A 21,395-nucleotide genomic window follows, 5' to 3' on the forward strand; every position below is an offset into this window, starting at 1 on the left:
TTTCCCTTATAACCATGTTATAAGGGAAAATAATAAAGATCGGGTCCCCATCCCGATCGTCCCCTAGCAACTCGTTTCCCGCGATTTTCACGCAGCCCCATTAACTTCTATGGGGCCTGCGTTGCGTGAAAAACGGAGAATAGAGACCCTGCTGCGATTTTCACGCAATGCATAAGTGATGCGTGAAAACAATCGCTCATGTACACAGCCACATAGAAATTAATGGGTCCCGATTCAGTGCGGGTGCAATGCGTTCACGTCACGCATTGCACCCGCGCGGAAAACTCGCCCGTGTGAAAGGGGCCTAAAGGTTCCTAGACTACACAGCCTCCTGTGCAGACCAAAAACAGCTCCATTCAAGTGCAGCTGGTGAGAACATTACCATGCATTCAGCCCTTCTCTCCACTCAAATTGAAATTGGCATAGGGAGACATTGCTGCACGCCAGGCAACCATCCAACGGCCAGCAACTTTTGTGTGCATGCTCTATTAATGAAAATAGGACACCTGCACTATACTTACTGGACAGCAGACATGGAGCAGGTTCTCTCCATACCCAATGTCAAATTGGGCAGAAGACAGACACAGGAAACCATGTTAACTAGCACTGCAACTTATTCAAAAAAGTCAGTGGGGAACAATAAGGCTAGGGTTACATGGCGACAAGTGTCACGCAACTTCTTTTCACAGAGAAGTCATGCAACTTTTTTTATCAAGATAGTAAAGGGTGTTGCTCTGCGACATGCTTAATTTGTGACATAACAGTCACAAAAAAATCCATCCAAGTTGGATTTTTGTGCATCTGTCATGTCGCATTACGACACCATTGACTATTGTTACAAAAAATATTGCACAATTCCTGTTGCAGTGTAGTTGTACTCTTACTTTCAAGTGATATGTGTCACCGTGTAGCCCTAGCCTTATGCAGGAGCCACATGACAATCATGGCTACGACCAAAGACCTCTGTGCAGAAGTGCAGCTATTCAACTAAAAAGAGTTGCAGCACAACTCCAAAGTGGCAGATACCGCCACCTCGGAATCTCCAAAAAATCCAATACTGCAAATTCTTTACAGTTCTGGTGGCCACAGTTGAAGCAACCTGTGAAATGCACTGTGGCCGCATTCACTTCAATGGCTGCAATGCTACACAGCAATCTTTGGTCGTGTGATAGGTTGACACCAAGATTGTTCAGCCCCAGCCTTAGGCCTCATTCACACATCCGTGTCCATGCTCAAATCTGTGAAAAGGTGGTCAGTGATACCTCCATGAAGACAGCCATGAAGGATCAGTGCGTCGTCCATTTTTTCCTGCCTGTTTCACGGACACTGTGCAGCTAAAAAATAATTTTCCAAGCAATTCTTCCTAAGCCCTTATTCACACGTCAGGTTTTCGGTCAGTGATTTTGAGCTAAAACCAGGTGCGGTTCTAAAAACAGAACAGGTGCCAAATCTTTCCCTTAGGGCTCATGCCCATGAACATAAGGGCTCAAATTGCGGTCTGCAATGCATGGGCACCGACCGTGGGGAAACCGCATGCGGATTGCAGACCCATTCACTTGGATGGGGTCCGCGATCCGCATCCGATGATCCGCACTGCAAAAAAGTATGGCATGCACTACTTTATTGCGGTGCGGAGGCACGGCTAGAAACACCACGGAAGCACTGGGGTTCCGATATGTGCTTCCGCACCGCATCTCTGGGTTTGCGGACCCATTCAAGCGAATGGGTCCGCATCTCTGATGCGGGGTGCACACTGCCGGTGCCCCGTGTATTGCGGGGCAACGGCCTTGTGCATGAGCCCTCATATCTAATCTGTGGGTAGGCTTCACGCCTGGTTTTGGCTCACAATCACTGATGGGAATCACTGATCAAAACACTGACGTGTGAATGAGGCATAATGGCATCCGTGTTGCGTCTGAGGTTTTCACGGACTCATAGACTATAATGGCGTGATGGATCTGTGAACACGGACAAAATAGAGCACAGATCCATGGATTGTACTAAAACACGGATGTCTAAATACACACATTAAAATGAATGGGTACGTGTCCTGTCTGTGGAGAACACTTACAGCACACATACATGGAACACTGACATGTGAATGAGGCTTCACTAGAGAAAAAAAGATTTTAAATGTATTTTATTTATATTTTATTATAATTATTATTGTAACAATTATTAATAATCTATGTTTTTTCCCAAGTTGCCTCTACTGCTTTTTTATGAGTTTATATAATTCAAATCTAGGTCTAATTTATTATATTACCATTGTTAGAATTGTTAGAAGTGTTGTCATTGGTATTATTATTATTAATATTATTATTATTATTTATTACATACAATAACAATAACATGAACCAATGAGGCATGTCTATATTTAGAATCATAAAGCCATTTCCGGGCAGAGTTAATGTTTCCGCCAGGTTCCTGTCATTTGCGCTATTCATTCCTAACCTCTCATAGCTTACAGGCACAAATCCCATTTGTCATGCTTATTTTCCTCTAGCAGCCAATTTGAAACTTCTGCTGCTGAAGATAACTAAGCAAATAGCCTATTTTTGGTCAATTTTAAACACAATTTAAACTGGTGGACACACAGCTGCAGTTTGTAGTCCCTAGAAAATTGTGTAGAAATACATGAAATACGTATTTTTTTTCCTAGACAGCAGTTTTGATAACAGCATGTGTTGTATTTGATAGTATATGTTTGTATCATTCTACATTGAGCTACTTTGTAAGGCAATGTTCATTTCAATAATAATCTCAATTCCCTTTCTGAAAATGTAATTCTAACAAAGCATAAGAGGGCTTTGCAATACACTGGTTATTATATACAATAGGTTCACCATCCCTCCTTAACCCTTAGAGGACCTTGTGATTTTCTGTTTTTGAATTTTAATTTTTCACTCGCTGCCTTCGCAGAGTCATAACTTTTTTTATTTTTATGGAGCCTTACTAGGACTTTTTTTTTTCACAGGACAAGTTGTAATTTCTAATAACACCATTTACAGTTGCATTCAAGGTAGTGGGAAGTGGGAAAAAATGGGTGAATTGGGAAAAAAATGCACTTCTGGAATATTATTATTATTTTTTATTTTATTTTTTATTTTATTTTTTACGGCGTTCACTATGCGGTAAAATTGACCTGTTACCTTCATTCTTCAGGTCAGTAAAATTACAAAGATACCACACTTGTATAGTTTTTCTTGCATTTTAATACTGAAAAAAATAAAGCCTTCAAAAAAGTAAAAAATTTTTACGACCATATTCTGACTCATAATTTTATGTAGTTATGTACAGGTTTATGAAACTGTGTGAGGGCTCGTTTTTTTTTTTTTGTGAGGAGATCTCTACTTTTCTCTGACACCATTTTGAAATGTTTGACTTTTTTATCACGTTTAAAAAATAATAATAAATTGGAGGAGTTGAAGTGACCAAAAATGGTGAATTGCCCGCTTTTTTATTTTTTTTTCCATTCACTGTATGGGATTAATATTTTTATATTGTTTTCGCACGCAGCAATTCCCATGATGTGTATTTTATTTGCTGGTTATGTAATTTTCTATTTTTTTTATTTTCTATTTATTTATTTATTTATTTACTTATTTTATTGTGTGACTATAACAGTCAATCATTAGATTACCTATTGTGTTCTGTGATAGCTCTACAGCCATCATTAAACACACTTCATTTACAATATAATAATACAGTGCTGGCCTGTATTGGTATATTTTAGTAATAGCTACCGAAGCCTGCTTGAGGCTTCTGGCTATTATGTAACAAGTTCCCCGATCACAGCCCGGGAACGCTATTATAAGAACGCGTGGCTCTCGCTTCTGGACCGATCAGATGGTGTGGGCACATTTGACGACGACATCTGAGGGGTTAAATGTATGCGATCAGCCTTATGGCTGAGGGTTAAAGGCTATAGCACTGATTTTTCTTTGTATTGTTCATTTTCTTCTTAAATGCAATGTTCACTAAGGATTTCCTATTGTTTTGCTCCTGCAGAGTGTAAGTCCTTCACCAAGCTAACTGCTCTGTTGACTGTGGCATACAGTAAATCCATCAGAGATCTGCTCCTGTTTCTGGCAGCTCCCTTGCCTTTCCTCTTCCTTCCTTCTCTCAGTGTTAGGGCTCATTCACAGGACCGTTGCCCCTCCATTGCCGTATTGAGGCCCACGTACGGCAGGTCCGCAATATACAGGGCACCAGTCGTGTGCATTCCACATCACGGATGCGGACCCATTCACTTGAATGGGTCCACAAATCCGGAGATGCGGTGCGGAACGGAAGCACGGAACAGAACTAACGGAACGGAAGCACGGAACCACATAGAAGCACTACGGAGTGCTTCCGGGGTTTCCGTTCCATGCCTCCGCACCGCAAAAAGATAGAACTTGCTCTGTTTTTGCGGAACGGATGGATCGCATACCCATTCAAGTGAATGGGTCCGCGATACGCATGCGGCTGGCCCACAGTCCACAGCACAGGCATAGAGGGGCAACGTTCGTGTGAACAAACCCTTAGAGAAAGTGGCAGGGAGGAGGTGAAGTTTCTACCATTGCAAATAAGGGCTTCACACGAACGTGTTTTGCATTCCGTATACGGGCCGTTTGTTTTTTTTTGTTCCGTATACGGAACCGTTCATTTCAATGGTTCCGCAAAAAAGACTGGATGTAGTCCGTATGCATTCCATTTCTGTATTTCCATTTTTCCTTTCCGTTCAAAGATAGAACATCTCCTATTATTGCCAGCAAATCATGTTCTGTGGCTCCATTCAAGTGAATGGGTCCGCAAAAAAAATGGAACACATACGAAATGTACTCCGTATGTCTTCTGTATCTGTTCCATTTTTAAAGGAAACATCTATTGAAAATGTTATGCCAAGCCCAATTTTTTTCTATGTAATTACTGTATACTGTATATGCCATACGGAAAAACAGAACGGAAAAACGGAATGGAACAGGAAAAACTACTGAAACAAAAAACGGAAAAACTGATCCATTAAAAACGGACTGCAAAACACTGAAAAAGCCATATGGTCGTGTGAACGAGCTTAGGGCTCGTTCACACGACCGTTGGTGGCCCGTGCTGTAAACTGCAAATTGCGGTCCGCAATGCACAGGCACCTTTCGTGGGGCAGGCGCATGGGGATCGCAGACCCATTCACTTGAATGGGTCCACGATCCCTCCGTTCCACCAAAAGATAGAGCATGTTCTATCTTTTTGCGGTGCAGAGGCACGGAACACGTTTGTTCCATGCTTCCGTTCCGTATCTCGGGATTTGTGGACCCATTGAAATTAATGGGTCCGCATCCGTGATGTGGAATGCCAATGGAACGGTGCCCATGTATTGCGGATCAGAAAATGCAGTCCGCAATACGGGAACGGGACACCAATGGTCGTGGGAATGAGCCCTAAGAGTGTGGGAAGCAAGGAAGGAAGGTTGCAAAGGCTATGGAAGAAGGAAAGCACACACAAGGCAGCTTGAAGTGGGAAAATCTTATGGGCTGTTTACATGTGTTGAGGAAAACCAGACCACCCATGGCTTAATCTGCTGGTGGAACATAAAGAAATAAAACACTTCTCATCAGTGTCTCTCAGCACAAGGGCAAAGAAATCCCTTATAAGCTATAAAAATAATGACGACAACAGCATCCTGAACACACAGATCTTCCATCCAGCATGCATTACTGTGGGACAGGCCCATATTAGAAAAGTCTGAAACTAGGATCTGTATGCAAACTGCATAGAAATTGCTGCTTTAACCCTATTCTAATAACTACTAGCATATAAAATCATATAAAGTATTGTTTTTCTGTGTCAAAGTTGTCCACAGCCTTTAATTCTCTTTCACTGAACTGATTGTGACTGCATGTGCATACATCAATTATGATCTTTGGCTACTTTTATGTATCTAACGTGCCCTTTAACTCATTGATTTATTACGATGTTACTGGAACATTTTCCTTGTTCATGTCGTTGCTACTTACAATCAGTCCTAAAAAAAAAAAAAGTAAATAAATATGCAACTGTTTCACAATTGATATATTTTTTATTTTACAGAAATGAAAAAATTCTTGATCTATGCAAGAAGGTCTGAGATCCGAGGAGTGAGCATCGACAACCCATATTTCAACTTTATAACAGCTTTTACTGTCCCGGATATTGATGATGTCGCAGTGGTTGACTTTGATGCGGTAGAAGAGAGATTATATTGGACTGATGTAAAAACCCAAACAATCAAACGTGCTTTTATTAATGGAACAAGCCTAGAGACAGTGATTTCAGGAGGTAAACCTTCAAACTTTATTCTGTTTTTAAAATGGATATTGTGGGCCCCCTGTCATATATGATATACAGTGGATAAAAAAAGTCTACACACCCCTGTTAAAATGTCATCACAGTTTCTGTGATGTAAAAAAATGAGACACACATTTTGATTTGCCCACTCTTCTTTGCAAAAACACTCCAAATCTGTCAGATTGCGAGGGCATCTCCTGTGCACAGCCCTCTTCAGATCACCCCACAGATTTCCAATCGGATTCAGGTCTAGGCTCTTCTTCTGGTGAAGCCATTCCTTTGTTGATTTGGATGTATGCTTTGGGTCGTTGTCATGCTGAAAGATGAAGTTCCTCTTCATGTTCAGTTTCTAGCAGAAGCCTGAAGGTTTTGTGCCAATATTGACTGGTATTTGGAACTGTTCATAATTCCCTTTAGCTTAACTAAGGCCCCAGTTCCAGCTGAAGAAAAACAGCCCCAAAGCATGATGCTGTCACCACCATGCTTCACTGTGGGTATGGTGTTCTTTTGCTGATGTGCAGTGTTGTTTTTGTGCCTTTTGGAATTATGGCCAAAAAGTTCAACCTTGGTTTCATCAGACCATAACACCTTTTCCCAAATGCTTTTGAGAGACTTCGGATGTGTTAGCCTGGGTTGGATGTTTTTCTTCGTAAGAAAAGTCTTTCGTCTTGCCACTCTACCCCATGGCCCAGACATATGAAGAGAACGGGAAATAGTTGTCACATGTACCACACAACCAGTACTTGCCAGATATTCCTGCAGCTCCTTTAATGTTGCTGTAGGCCTCTTGGTAGCCTCCCAGACCAGTTTTTTTCTCGTCTTTTCATTAATTTTGGAGGGACGTCCAGCTCTTGGTAATGTCACTGTTCGCTTTTGCTGTGGGATACGACTAAGAAAATTTCAGGAAAGACCAACTAGAGCAGCTGAACTTTATTTGGGGTTAATCAAGGGTTTATTTGGAGTTAATCAGAGGCACTTTAAATGATGGCGGGTGTATGCTGCATGTATGCTGGTTTCTACACATAAAGAATTAATCAGTAGAGTGACTTTGTGGTGAGAAAAGCAATATGGTAAGACTTTTTTCGAACTTTTCCGGCAGAACATTATTAAAATCGCAGTGCTATTATACCAGTGGGACGCTGCTGGTTTGAATACATAGCGGGACGCCGCTACATCTTGCTGGTTTATTCCAGTGTGGGACACAAAATAATCAACGTTGCCTCCAACTACTATTGCACTGGACTCATTTCAGGACATTACGTACATTGTTGGCATTATTCTATTTTGGGATTATTTTGTGTCAGAAGGGAGTGAGCTATACGATAATTGTAGCCGCTACGTTCCCTGCGAGTATTTTATATTCGGATACGAATATCGCTGCTATTAATGCGAATATTTATTCATCGACTTTAAGCATTTTATAACCTTATGCCTTTATTTGTTTTTCATGCCATTTGGGTCTAATATACTGGTGTACTATCCAGACTAGACAGTCATATATACTACCAATTTATTCAGTTAATACAATACATGCTATTTATTGTCGAGTATTTATAGCTATCTTAACACGTGGGTATTATCCTTTTTACTGTTGTTTTTAATGTTGTTTAACCCCTTAAGGACTCAGCCCTATTTCACCATAAGGACTTGGCCGTTTTTTGCAAATCTGACCACTTGACCAGTGTCACTTTAAGTGCTGATAACTTTAAAACGCTTTTACTTACCCAGGCCGTTCTGAGACAGTTTTTTCGTCACATATTGTACTTCATGACACTGCTAAAATTGGGTCAAAAAAGTTAATTTTTTGCATAAAAAAATACCAAATTTACCAAAAATTTGGAACAATTAGCAAATTTCAAAGTTTCAGTTTCTCTACTTCTGTAATACATAGTAATACCCCCAACAATTGTGATGCCTTTACATTCCCCATATGTCTACTTCATGTTTGTATCATTTTGGGAATGATATTTTATTTTTTGGGGATGTTACATAGCTTTGAAGAAATTTTCCAAATCCCACTTTTTATGGACCAGTTCAGGTTTGAAGTCACTTTGTGAGGCTTACATAATAGAAACCATCCAAAAATGACCCCATTCTAGAAACTACACCCCTCAAGGTATTCAAAACAGTTTTTACAAACTTTGTTAACCCTTTAGGTCTTCCACAAGACTTCATGGCAAATGGACATAAAATTTTAGAATTTCGATTTTTTGGAAAATTTCCAATATAAGAAATAATTTAGAAATTTCTATTTTTTGGAAAATTTTCCATTTTAACCCATTTTTTCCAGTAATAAAGTAAGGGTTAAGTGCCAAACAAAACTCAATATGGTTTGCCCTGATTCTGTAGTTTGCATAAACACCCCATATGTGGTCCTAAACTACTGTTTGGCCAAACGGGAGGACATAGAAGGAGGGGAACACCATATGGGTTTTGGAAGGCAGATTTTGCAGGACTGGTTTTGTTTATCCCATGTCCCATTTTCAAGCCCCCGTTGCACCCCTAGAATAGAATTTTCAAAAAAGTGACTCCATCTAAGAAAGTACACCCCTCAAGGTATTCAAAACTGGGTTTACAAACTTTGTTAACCCTTTAGGTGTTCCACAAGTGTTAATGGCAGATGGAGAAACAATTTTTAAATTTCAATTTTTTGGGAAAATTTTCCTTTTTAACCCATTTTTTTCCATAATAAAGTAAGGGTTAACAGCCAAACAAAACTCAATATGGGTTGCCCTGATTCTGAAGTTTGCAAAAACACCCCATATGTGGTCGTAAACTATTTGGCTAAACGGCAGGACATAGAAGAAGGGGAACGCCATATGGTTTTTAGAAGGCAGATTTTGCTGGACTGGTTTATTTACACCATGTACCCTTTTAAGCCCCCTGATGCACCCCTAGAGTAGAAACTCCATAAAAGTGACCCCATTTAGGAAACTACGGGATAAGCTGGTTGTTGTTTTGGGATTATTTTAGGGGTAAATATGATTTCTGGTTGCTCTATATTACACTTTTTTGAGGCAAGGTAACAAAAAATTTTAATTCAAAAATTGTTTCTACATTCGCTATTTAGTTTTGTGGAACACCTAAAGGGTTAACAAAGTTTGTAAAGTAACTTTTGAATACATTGAGGGGTGTAGTTTCTTAGATGGGGTAATTTTTTTGGAGTTTCTAGTCTAGGCTACATCAGGGGGGCTTCTAATGGGATATGGTGTAAAAAAAAACAGTCCATCAAAATCTGCCTCCCAGAAACCATATGGCGTTCCATTCGTTCTATGCCCTGCCGTGTGGCAAGTGGCAGGGTCTAGGGTCTCAAAGCAAAAAAACAAGTTTAGATAAAGTTTTTTTTTTTTTCCTAACTAACTTTTCCCTTCTATCCCTGCCTAACGGTGCCTCTCCCTCACTGACCCTTACCTACCTGGAGGGTGATGGGTGCAGGAGGGTGATGGGTGCCAATTGGGGGATCTCAGGAGCGTGGTGAGGACGGTGCTGCAGGGTGCTGGTGCAGAACAGGAAGAGGAGGGGAGAGAGGAGCGCAGGAAGTTTGAATCTCGCGCCTCTCTCCCCCTGCACCAATCAGCACCCTGGACAGCGACATTCAGCACCACGGCCAGCACCGCCTCTCCAAATCTTCATACTGCGATTGGTGGTGTGTAATCATGCCACCGATCGCAGTCTTTTTCCGGTTCATCGGGTCACCGGAGACCCGAATGGACCGGAAACGCAGCAAACCGCAGGTCTGAATTGACCTGCGGTTTTCTGCGATCGCCGATACGGGGCGGTCACATGACCCACCCTAGCATTGTGACAGGATGCCGGCTGAATGATTTCAGCCGGCATCCTGTTCCGATTAACCCCCGCGGCGCCACAATCGCATTTTAAAGCCATGACGTACCGGTACATCATTAGTCCTTAAGGACTTGGGAAACATGCCGTACCGGTACGCCATGCTTCCCTAAGGGGTTAAAAGGTCAATAAATTCCTGTATGGTTCTAATATCTTGAGAGTGCCCAGTTCCTTTACTATATCTATTCAGTCTTTTTGAGTGGACAGGGTGAGTCCATTTTACTGAATGTATCTCTGTTTGGTCATTGAGGGATCCTGTGCGCCACATTTACGCTTTTCACTGTATGCTGACTCCTATTTAACATGCACATCTATGCAACCACATTACCACGTTATTTTTTTTATTTTATTTTTTTATTTCCTCCACCTAAAAGATTTCAGTTTGTTTCTCAATTGAGTTGTACAGTTTACAGGTCACATTAAAGGTGAAAAAAGTTCTGAAATTATTGATCTTTGACTAATTTTTTTACAGCACAGAAACCTGACATTTTAACAGTGGTGTGTAGACTTTTTATATCCACTGTATGTAAATGATTACAACATTAGGGCAAAAGGAGAAGTTTATTGGAGAAAACTATACAATTAAAAGTAGTCTTTAGTACCCTGTTGGGCCGTCTCTAGCCTGTGCAGAACCCAAGTACATGGGGTATCTTCAAATGCTTTGTTCCTATTGTAATATTATGCTATGTTTATGCATACCCAGCATGACTTGGTATGGTTGGCAGGGACAGAGTTAGCCAACTTCCTGCCTAGAAGGAAAGTAGTGTAGTAAGTGAGAAGATAGGAAGCAAGTCCATGTGTTCCTTCTCCTTGGGCCTCTGGATCTAGAGACTAACTGATTTCTGTGGAAGTTGCTGCTTGTGAGGGATTAGAAATAAGACACCCATCACAGTTCACCATATCCTGGCCAGATGTGCCTCTAAAATCTATATATCCCAGTGGAAACTACTGCCACAATTGCCAGATTACAGTCACTAGCCAGAGATTCTAGAGAGAGTTTAGCATACCAAGATACCATACCAAGAATGCCATTATCTCTCACTGTGCCAGCCTCCATATCTCACCATCTGAGGAAAGGATTTGCACTGTATACAGATTAATGTTGGATACACTACAACTCCTATTTATCACTCAGTAAAAAATACATTTATTCTTCTACCACTGGCCTGGTTTCCTGACTTCTACCACACCATACACTGGCCATTGTACTTCTGCACCTCCCGCCAGGCACCCATGCAACCACCAACATCAAGTGCACCCCAAACTACCATCAGGCAGGAGCCCCAACTACAGGAAGTCCAGCAAGGGAAGAAATGGTGCAACCTCTTCTCACTGAACCAGTTGTAGGGAGCAACGGTGTGAGAGAAACCATTGTAACACATCCTATAGTCAGATCCACTACCACTTCCAACCTCCCCTTCGGCTCCTCAAGAGCTTGCGGCACCTGGATACACGATGCAGGCTTGGTATGGTATCCTGCAACACATTTAACCATAGATGTTGTAGCTGGGCCTGTAGGTTGCTGAAGCTGATACCTCAGCTGGTCTCATAAATGTTTAATTGACAATAAATTAGACAACTTGGCAGACTGAGGAAGTTGCAATCTGGCAGAGACTTATGGGAAACCCTTTCTGTGTGTAGGCAAGCATTATTCTGCTGAAAAATGCAAGCCTGCCATTAGAGGCAAAGAATTTGGCCGCATGATGTCCTATGCATATCGCTGAGTTCTTAGCTGCTTAAAGGAATGGGCTCATTTTCGTTTTTGCATTTTTGCTGTTTCCTCTCAACATTCCAGAGCCATAAATTTTCCATTCACAAATGCCTATGAGTGCTTATTTTTTGTGGGACAAGTTGTCTTTTTTAATGACACCATTTAATGTACCACAGCTTGTATTGGAAGACAGAAAAAAAAATATAGTGGGGTGAAACTGAAAATAAACTCCGCAATTCTGCCAAATGTTTGGGGTTTTGTTTTTAAGATGTTCACTCTGCACTAAAAATGACATAATGTCCTAACTCTGTGAGTCAGTATGGTGATAAAAGATTTGTTGTTTTGTTTTACTACATTTAAAAAAATAAAAACCTTTGAAAGAATAAAAAGTTTTCTATAAATCGCCATATTCTGACACCTTAAACTTTTTTTATATTACCATCTAAAGAGCTGTATGAGGGCTTGATTTTGTGGGGCGAACTGTAGTTTTTATTGGTACCAGTTTTGGGTATGTAAGACTTTTTGATAACTTTGTATTCAATTTTTGTGAGTACAAAGTGAATGAAAAATAATAAATTATAAATTTTTCCGTTGTGCTGTTCGCTGTACAGAAAAAAAATATTTTTATAGGTTAATATGAATATGGTGATACCTGTAATGTTTTTTTTTTTTTTTACTGTTTATTTTTATATGTAAGATAGGGAAAGGTGATTTAATTTTTTTATATTTTTGTGTTTCTTATTTATTCTTTTACGGTTGTCATGGCAACCGATCAAAGCCCTGAGATTTCATCCCAGGGGCTTCTGTTGGAAGGTAGAGGGAGCCCCCTCTCTCTGCTTAACCCCACAGATGCCAGAGTCGCTAATTGACAGTGGCATCTTAGTGGGTTAAATGACAGGGCTCAGTGTCATCAATGATCCGAGTCACTGCAGCCAAGAGGTTAGTATCCCTCTTTTCATTACTAGGGATAACCGACTGTCGTATGTGATCAGGGCCAGTGCAAGGATTTTTGCACACACAAGCGAAGCTACATTTTGGCGCCCCCCCCACACAACTTGGTGGGGTTGATGTAAAAAGGAGGGCGTGATGTCATATGGAGGGGGATAAGAAATGTGACACGGAAGGGGAGAAATGTGACATAGAGGGGGTTAAAATGTGACATGGAGGGGGATGAGAAATGTGACATGGAAGGGGTTGAAATGTGACATGGAGGGGGGAGAAATGTGACATCGACGGGGGAGAAATGTGACATGGAGGGGGGAGAAATGTGACATGGAGGGGGTTGAAATGTGATATGGAGGGGGATGAGAAATGTGACCTGGAGGGGGATGAGAAATGTGACATGGAGGGGGATGAGAACTGTGACATGGAGGGGGATGAGAAATGTGATATGGATAGGGGAGAAATGTGACATGGAGGGGGAGAAATGTGACATGGAGGGGGAGAAATGTGACATGGATGGGGGTTAAAATGTGACATGGAGGGGGGAGAAATGTGACATGGAGGGGGTTAAAATGTGACATGGAGGGGGTTGAAATGTGACATGGAGGGGGATGACAAATGTGACATGGAGGGGGATGAGAAATGTGACATGGTGAAGGTTGAAATGTGACATGGAGGGGGTTGAAATGTGACATGGAGGGGGTTGAAATGTGACATGGAGGGGGATGAGAAATGTGACATGGAGGGGGATGAGAAATGTGACATGGAGAAGGTTGAAATGTGACATGGAGGGGGTTGAAATGTGACATGCAGGGGGGAGAAATGTGACATGGAGGGGGGAGAAATGTGACATGGAGGGTGATGAGAAATGTGACATGGAGGGGAGAGAAATGTGACATGGGGAGAAATGTGACATAGGGGGTGATGTGACATGTAGGGGGAGAAATGTGACATAGGGGGGTGATGTGACATGGAGGGGGAGAAAGGTCACATTTCTCCCCCTCCATGTCACATCACCCCCTGCTTTTTACATCACCCCCTTTGTGTCACATTTCTCCCCCCATGTCACATTTCTCCCCCCCCCCATGTCACATCACCCCCCCTCCATGGCACATTTCCCCCCTCTATTAATGTTGTGTAAAAATAAACATTATGCTCCTCACCTGGGCCTGTTCCCGTCTGCAGCAGCTCCCCTTCTCCTCTGTGTGGTCCTGGTATCTTCTCTCTGTGCTCCCGACAAGACTTTGAGGACCTTTCCCACTCAGCCAATCAGTGGCTGCAGCTGTGTCATGTGTCAGACCAGTGATTGGCTCAGCGGGAAATCACTGCCCTGACACGTGACACAGCTGCGGCCACTGATTGGCTCTCATGAGATCCCAAACAGAACCTGCATTTGTCGCTAAAGACAATACAGTTCCATTACTTAGCAGTCCAGTTTTCTCATATACTACACCACTGCAATTGAAGGTGTTGGTGGCTGGCAGGCAAAGTCAGGTGCTGTAATTGGCACCTTAACAGCAAATGTCCTTCTGCTAATTGCCTGGAAAAGGTCAGGACAGAGACTGGGGTGTGCAGTGAAGGTGCCACCTTCTGGATGGTGGGCAACAAAATTGTGGGAGCTGCTATTGCTTGTCGACGGAATAATCCTCTACTGGTTGTCTGTCTGGGCCGTCTGCAGCCTGTTTGCTATTGATGTGACCTCACATAATCACTGCTCGTAACACATCCTAATAGCTAGGCTAAAAATCCAGTCCAATGATGGACCTCCTCTCAAATTCTGTCAGCTGGGCAAAATGTCTTTGTGTGTGTACTAAAAGCATGTCTAGCACTTAACCATCTCTTACTAAGTATATAGTAGTTACATTAGTTACATTTAGAAAATAAACTGATAAATTGTTTTTCTGGGGGGGGGGTTTAAAAGTTTTTCAAGTATAGCAAAAAAGGTCACCATGTCGCTTATTATGAGTTTTATTTCAAGGGATCTGAGCGGTACTATTACTATTTATGGAGAACTTTTAGTAAGCATAATAACTTTTAAAAGCCCTGCAATAATCTGTTGGGAAAAGGGTATACAAATTAACTCTCCTTCCAAAATGAAAGGAAATCTGTGCCTCTGGTGCCATTAGTTGGAAGGTAGTCAATGTTCAACTTTTTAATCAGGCCTTGAGACATAACTTATAGTATATGATTATAGTCAAGTCAGTACCTCATCTGCAGACAGCTCTTTTGGGGTGCAGAGAGCAGTTAGACCAGTTGTCTCTGCTTTGCAATGATGAGGGGCAATCGCCCAAAACATTTGTCAGCAGATAAGGTACTGGCTTGCCTATCATCCTAAGTTATGTCTCAAGGTCTGTTTAAAAGGTCAAACACTGACTTATCGATTTTACTTCAAAAAGCACATTGTAAAATAATCTTAATGCAAATCCCTTATATTGTCCAATAGGGGATACATCATTCTAGTTGCATTATATTACATTGTATAACAATATGCATAGTTATAAAATATATCATGCAGAAATGGCCTCTAGTAATGTTTCTTGTGTCTTTAAAATGATTATTCCAAACTTGGCTATTAAAGAGTAGACGCGTTCCCATCCCAATGCGATCGTTAGACTTTCACTGTGCGAACATGAAATTTTGACAGAACAATTTCTAAGCAATACCCAGAGTGCTCAAATTGGCTGTCTTAATTTGCATGGCCGGAGTCTATAGGACAAAGCTTTATTTTTCCCTACATGTATTCCAGTGAATTATTATTGACCGTAAGTGTAAGTTAATGATAATTATTGCTAGAGGATTTCAAATTCCTCGACGCTAAGACATTAATGATTATTGATGTCCTTTCAAAGAGCCAATAGGGGATAAGATTGCAGTCGTGTAGATTCTTTTGGTTACAATAAAGTGATAATTGAATTTTATGTAAGCTGTGCGGGAACATCTTCACTTAGCCAAGGTTATAATTTCCTCTTTATGGCATTTCTCTGTTACAGATCTCCACAGTATCAGAGGACTGGCAGTGGACTGGGTGTCTCGTAACTTGTACTGGATTAGTTCAGAGTTTGATGAGACTCAAATTAACGTGGCCAAGTTGGACGGTTCATTGAAAACATCAGTCATACATGGGATTGATAAAGCTCAGAGCCTAGCAGTCCACCCAATCAGAGGGTAAAGTATTATCTTCGCTTTTCTATTAAGATTTGTTGCAGAAAATACAGTTATGCCACACACATGTCTAAATAACATTAAAAGGGTTATCCTTTAAAGGGTTTATCCCATGATTAATGCAAAAAATGAAAATCAGACATCATATATTACATGGCAATCTCTTTCTAACAAAGCTAGAACCAGCCCTGTACCTCACATGGATCTAGAGATCTTATTTATTGCTCTGCTAGATTTATATCAAACTGACATCCAAGGGGGTGTGTCCATTCTGCTGTAGCTCACTCCCTATCAAAGCTCAAGAGGCAGTTGGAGGATGAGCATGTGCGACCATTTCAGTGAGCCAAACAAAGAAATTAGAAAAAAGAAAAACAAGCAGGTGGCGCTGTACGTTTTGGAATGCACAAAACATTTTTGGAGCGTGGGGTTATTTTATTCTTCCAATGGCCTAAATATAAAAATTGTAACTACCTCTAGAGATGCAAATTGATAGCAAATGCCTACAATTCCAGCAATCTCAATGGCAGCTGTATCGATTCCAATTTCAATTCATATGCCAATTGACACAGAACATTTCCAACTTCCTACAGAGCTAAGATATTTCCTATACTTATCAAAAAAAAACTTATTGATTGAAGTTTTCTGCCCAGACAGCAGGACTAAGGTGCAAAATTTAATTATTAGAAAAAAAAAATTGACTTCAAAGAAGAGGTAGATTACCAACATTTATTTCAAGACAATTTTTTGAGCATTTCAGCATATTTGATGATTTGTCATTAAGTCACCAATTAATGAGCTATATCCTGGTTCCGAATGAGGAATCTGGCACATTATATAATTAACGATGGCTTGTTTGATGTTTTTTTTTCTCCATCTCTATCCTCCTTGTGTCAGTTTTCTGAATAGATCATTATTTGTGATGGTTCTCTCATGCTAAGATTCTGATGTTTTGTAGGATTTTATTGAAACACTTTTATTTTTATTTTTGGAATGTTGAATTACATTTCATAATTCTTCACTTTTATACATTGCCTTTTCTTTTTGCTTTGACCCGGTCTCTCGTAACTACGTACAAAACCACCGAATAATAGCAGTGTTCCTTTTTATGTCTTGGCCAAATAGGAAAATATTATGTCACCTTGACATTTTTCCATTGTTTTACCAAAGAATCCAAATGAATTCATGTTATCACAACCTTACAATTTTCATTGTAAGTCCTAATTTTGAACTATTATGAATTCTAATAAAGACTTTTGCAATACCACTACTAGTTTTCTCCCCATACATTGTACTCAACCAAAATGCACATTTTTCTTTTCAGTTCTTAAAAAATCCTGCTGTGATTGTTTGACACTTGTCAAAATGGTAATATTTTAGTTGCGTAACTGAGATTTAATAAATGTTCCAAAGAACGTGGAATTGTACCAGAAGGTATCACAGATTCTTCCCATGACTCAACTAAATAAAAAAGACTTAATACGATGACTGAGGTTCTGCTCCTAAATTAACTACAGTAGGTTTAATGCAACAAGTATTTTATTTAATAGAAGGGTAGGAAAAGTCTTTTTTTTATTAGTTTTAAGGAAAATTATAGGTGGAGGGAAAAAGGCTAAAGTAAGACTTTAGTCACAAGAAATTCAAACATACCTACAGTATAGTGTTTTGGGCAGATCTGGGCAGAAAGATTGTTGAATTTCTATTTGGCATACTGTAGGTTCAGCTGGTATGCATACTTTTTTCTACTGTATTGATGACATTTTTAGCTATGGAAAAAAAAGTTGCTTCATTCTGGAGCAAAAATCCACAATTTGCAGACTGCAAAACATCCAACGGTCGTGTGCATGAGCCCTAACACTGAGTGAATACTGGAAATTTATTTTCAAAATTTCATGTTGACGAGCAGACTTTTTGCTACGCAGACCCTATGACATTTTGGAAATGTTCAGTGTTTATTTTTGTCATGTAATATATTTCATTCTTTTTTTTTTTTCTTGTAAAGGAAGATTTTCTGGATGGATGGAAACAGCATAAATATGGCGAACATGGATGGAAGTAACAGTAAGATCCTCTTTCAGAATCAAAGAGAACCTGTTGGTAAATATATTCAAACTCTCTATTTTAATATAATCTTATATTTAAATATAGTATCATTAAATCCACAAAGACAATAATTAAACCCTGACTATAAATGTTAATAGCACTTATATATGCAACAAATGATAAATTGAACGGGGTTAAATGAAATTAGAAAAACATGGCTGCTTGGAACAGAACTACTCTTGTCCGTAGTCTGTGTCTGGTATTGTAACTTGAGCATCTTTCATCTGAATGGAGCTGATGTGCAATACCAGAGTGGTGTTGTTTCTGAAAGAAAGCAGCCATGTTGTCCTAATCTCATATAAACCCATTAGTTCACCTTAATGTTCATTGCTAATTTATTCGTTTTTTGCAAAAATATATAATAAATAAAGTAATAACCATTTTTAGCAGTTTAAAGAGAACCGGTCAACGCTCCTGACATGTCTGTTTAGTAAATAATTGTGTTCCGAATGACAATCCTGGAACACTTATTTCATGATTCTATGTTGTACCATTCCTTGGGCTAATTTCAAATCTGGCAGGCTTCTGGCAGCAGGCTCCGACATAGTTGAATGTTTCTGGAATGCCCATCCACCCTATTGACTATAATGGGGTACAGCAGAGATAAGGCCGCTACCTGTCCAATATGCCAGGATTCGGCGGGACAAAAAACTGCATGCAACGATTTTTGTCTGGCCAATTATTGGCATTGCCAGGGAGCTGTTCCGCAAATGTGATAGTAGACTTAGTTATTCCTATTAGAAGTTTAAAAACAAATTGCCAGCTGGGTTTTACCAGTGGGGTATCTGACAATATGTGCTGGCAAACTCAGTCACAAGAGGAGCAGTCATACCACACAGCCTTTTTTTTTCTGTCTGGCAGAAAGCTGGCATTTATTCCTGGGCCCCATTATAGATAATGGGATCTTTTAGGCCCCTGCAGGGTCTGGCTATGCCGAGTACAGTCATTCAAGTACTCTGTTCCCCTGACGGAACAGAATGCCGGAATGCCTGCCGAAGATGTGGATGTAGCCTTAAACAGTTAGTGCATATCATAAAGTATATAAGTTCACATGACGGCTATTTTTGTCCAATCTTTTTGTTTTTTCTTCCCTGCTGTATATTGATGACGTGGATGATAATCAAAGACTGAGACTGTATTCGAAGAAAAAATACCCACTGAGTAGAACAAAATATTGTAATTGGCAAATCTTTTGTTAATTTCACAGCATAAGGCATTTACTTTCCTCCAGCCAATTTATTTGACTAGATTCTGTATTTATTCTAGATCCAAGCCTTTTTTTTTAAGCCGGTTATTGCTACTGATCTCAATGAGATTTGAGATTCATCCCATAATGCAACAAGAGCTGAGAGCTTTCAGCACATTGTGAAAGCATCTCTGATCCAGTCAGTGCTTAGTCGTATCCTTCCTATTATATATGCATGGCTGTATATTGAGCCTCCGAGCCACCGCTCATAATTACACTTGTGCCGCCTGGTATTTTAGAGATGTTTAAAATAAACACAACTTCAACTCCCATCAGCGTTATTTTCCTCTTCAGTTTACATGTAATAAGATCGCTTTGTAAATCGATCTACGTATACAATGGTGTTTGGACCATTTGTAATTTTTTCACAAAAAAAGGTCTCTGAAGGGGAAAAAAATAAGCCAATCTATGCTTGGTATTATGTGGTTGTATGACAAAGATTATATTTACTATAAATAATATTTAGGATTTTTATATCTGTTTGTTAAGCTGACCTTAGGTAGATAGAGATAGATTTTCCAAGCATACAATAGTTTTGTGTATTAGATTGCATGCTGATATTAGCTGCAGTCCCTTTGTAGAAGTAGGTCCCCACTTCTTTTAATCCAAAATAAGAGATTATGATGAACAGAAGGTTTAAAGAAAAGGGTAATAAAGAGGAGAAACTAATCAGTGGCAAAGAAAAAGTAAGACAAGTAAACGAAGAGAAGAAAAAATAAAAACCGAAAATGGTAAATATAGGTTTGCCTTCTCTACGCAATACTCCACAATGTGTCCTCGGATCAAAAAGGTAATTAATAATGTTGCTCGAGCACCAAAGTGCTCGGGTTCTCTGGTGCTCGAGTAGAACACCTCGGGATTGTCGGGTGCTCTACATAGCACTTGAGTATAATGGAAGTCAATGGGAGAACCTGAGCATTAAACCAGGCACTCCCTACTCTAAAGAGGAGAGGGTGTCTGGTTCACATTAAAAGGTCCGAAATTGATGGAAACACCACTGAAATGGTTCGGGAACAGCATGGGGAGGATGTCTGGATGCATCTTGGACTCCCAGGTCGCTGCTGGGAGTGATGTTGTCCGAATAGTACGCCAGTTTTACAGAATGACAATAATGTGCACAAAACCGAAGATAAAATCGATTTTAGAGGAAAAATTGTTAGGAAACATTCTTTCCTGTATATTTACTTGTATATAAAGTGCAAGTGCTGCCAAAAATTACAAGGAAGAGGCATTCCGATAAAAACTGTATATCACATAAAGGAGGGCCTCATTCACATTGTGGTACAATTGTTCAGGGAGTGGTACTCCTACACTCATAAAGACTATGCACTAAGTGAAAGGGCTGCCAAAAATTACAAGGAAGCAGCACTCCAATACACCCTTTATTACACATAAAGGAGGGCATCATACACACCCTTGAAAAATTATGAGTGATGGCCTGCTGGTGACCCTCAAAAACATTAGGAGCAAGGGCCTTCTGCTGATCTGACAATCTAAAACATTAAAGGTGAGGGTCTGCTGCTGAGCTGACCCTCTAAAACATTAGGGGCGAGGGCATGCTGCTGATCTGACCATCTAAAACATTAGGGGTGAGGGTCTGCTGCTGATCTGACAGTCTAAAACATTAGGGGCAAGGGCTTGCTGCTGATCTGATTATCTAAAACATTAGTGGTGAGGGCCTGCTGCTGATTTTACCATCTAAAACATTATGGGCGAGGGCCTGCTGGTGACCCTCTAAAACATTAGGGGTGAGGGTCTGCTGCTGAGCTGACTCTCTAAAACATTAGGAGAGAGGGCATCCTAATAAGCATGTTGATATGATGGAGGAGGAGGACAACGACGAGAAAAGGAAGATTGAACCATATAACCTTTTTTAGTGGTGGAAGGGGTGCATGTGAATACAGTGTATTCAACACACCATACGTACTACGTACTCCGCCACCAGCTTTGTCAGCTGGAAATTTTTGGAGCAATTTTTCCACAAGGACCTTATGGTATTGCACCATTTTCATAGTCCTCTCCACCACAGGAATGAGACATGAGAAGCTCTCTTTGTAGCGGGGGTCGAGAAGGGTGAACAACCAG

At 40.4% G+C, this 21,395-nt stretch overlaps 1 protein-coding gene across 1 annotated transcript in view; it reads left to right on the forward strand.

The window, feature by feature from the left end:
- Positions 1–21,395, forward strand: part of LRP1B (LDL receptor related protein 1B) — a 1,344,280-nt gene that overhangs the window by 784,873 nt on the left and 538,012 nt on the right. Inside the window, exons 30-32 of the mRNA XM_040441523.1 lie at positions 6,070–6,297; positions 15,793–15,967; positions 17,964–18,058. Of these exons, the coding sequence (XP_040297457.1) occupies positions 6,070–6,297; positions 15,793–15,967; positions 17,964–18,058 (498 nt within the window). The remainder of the gene's footprint in view (positions 1–6,069; positions 6,298–15,792; positions 15,968–17,963; positions 18,059–21,395) is intronic.

Source organism: Bufo bufo, chromosome 7, assembly GCF_905171765.1.
Source record: "Bufo bufo chromosome 7, aBufBuf1.1, whole genome shotgun sequence".
In the NCBI taxonomy this organism is placed as follows: domain Eukaryota; kingdom Metazoa; phylum Chordata; class Amphibia; order Anura; family Bufonidae; genus Bufo; species Bufo bufo.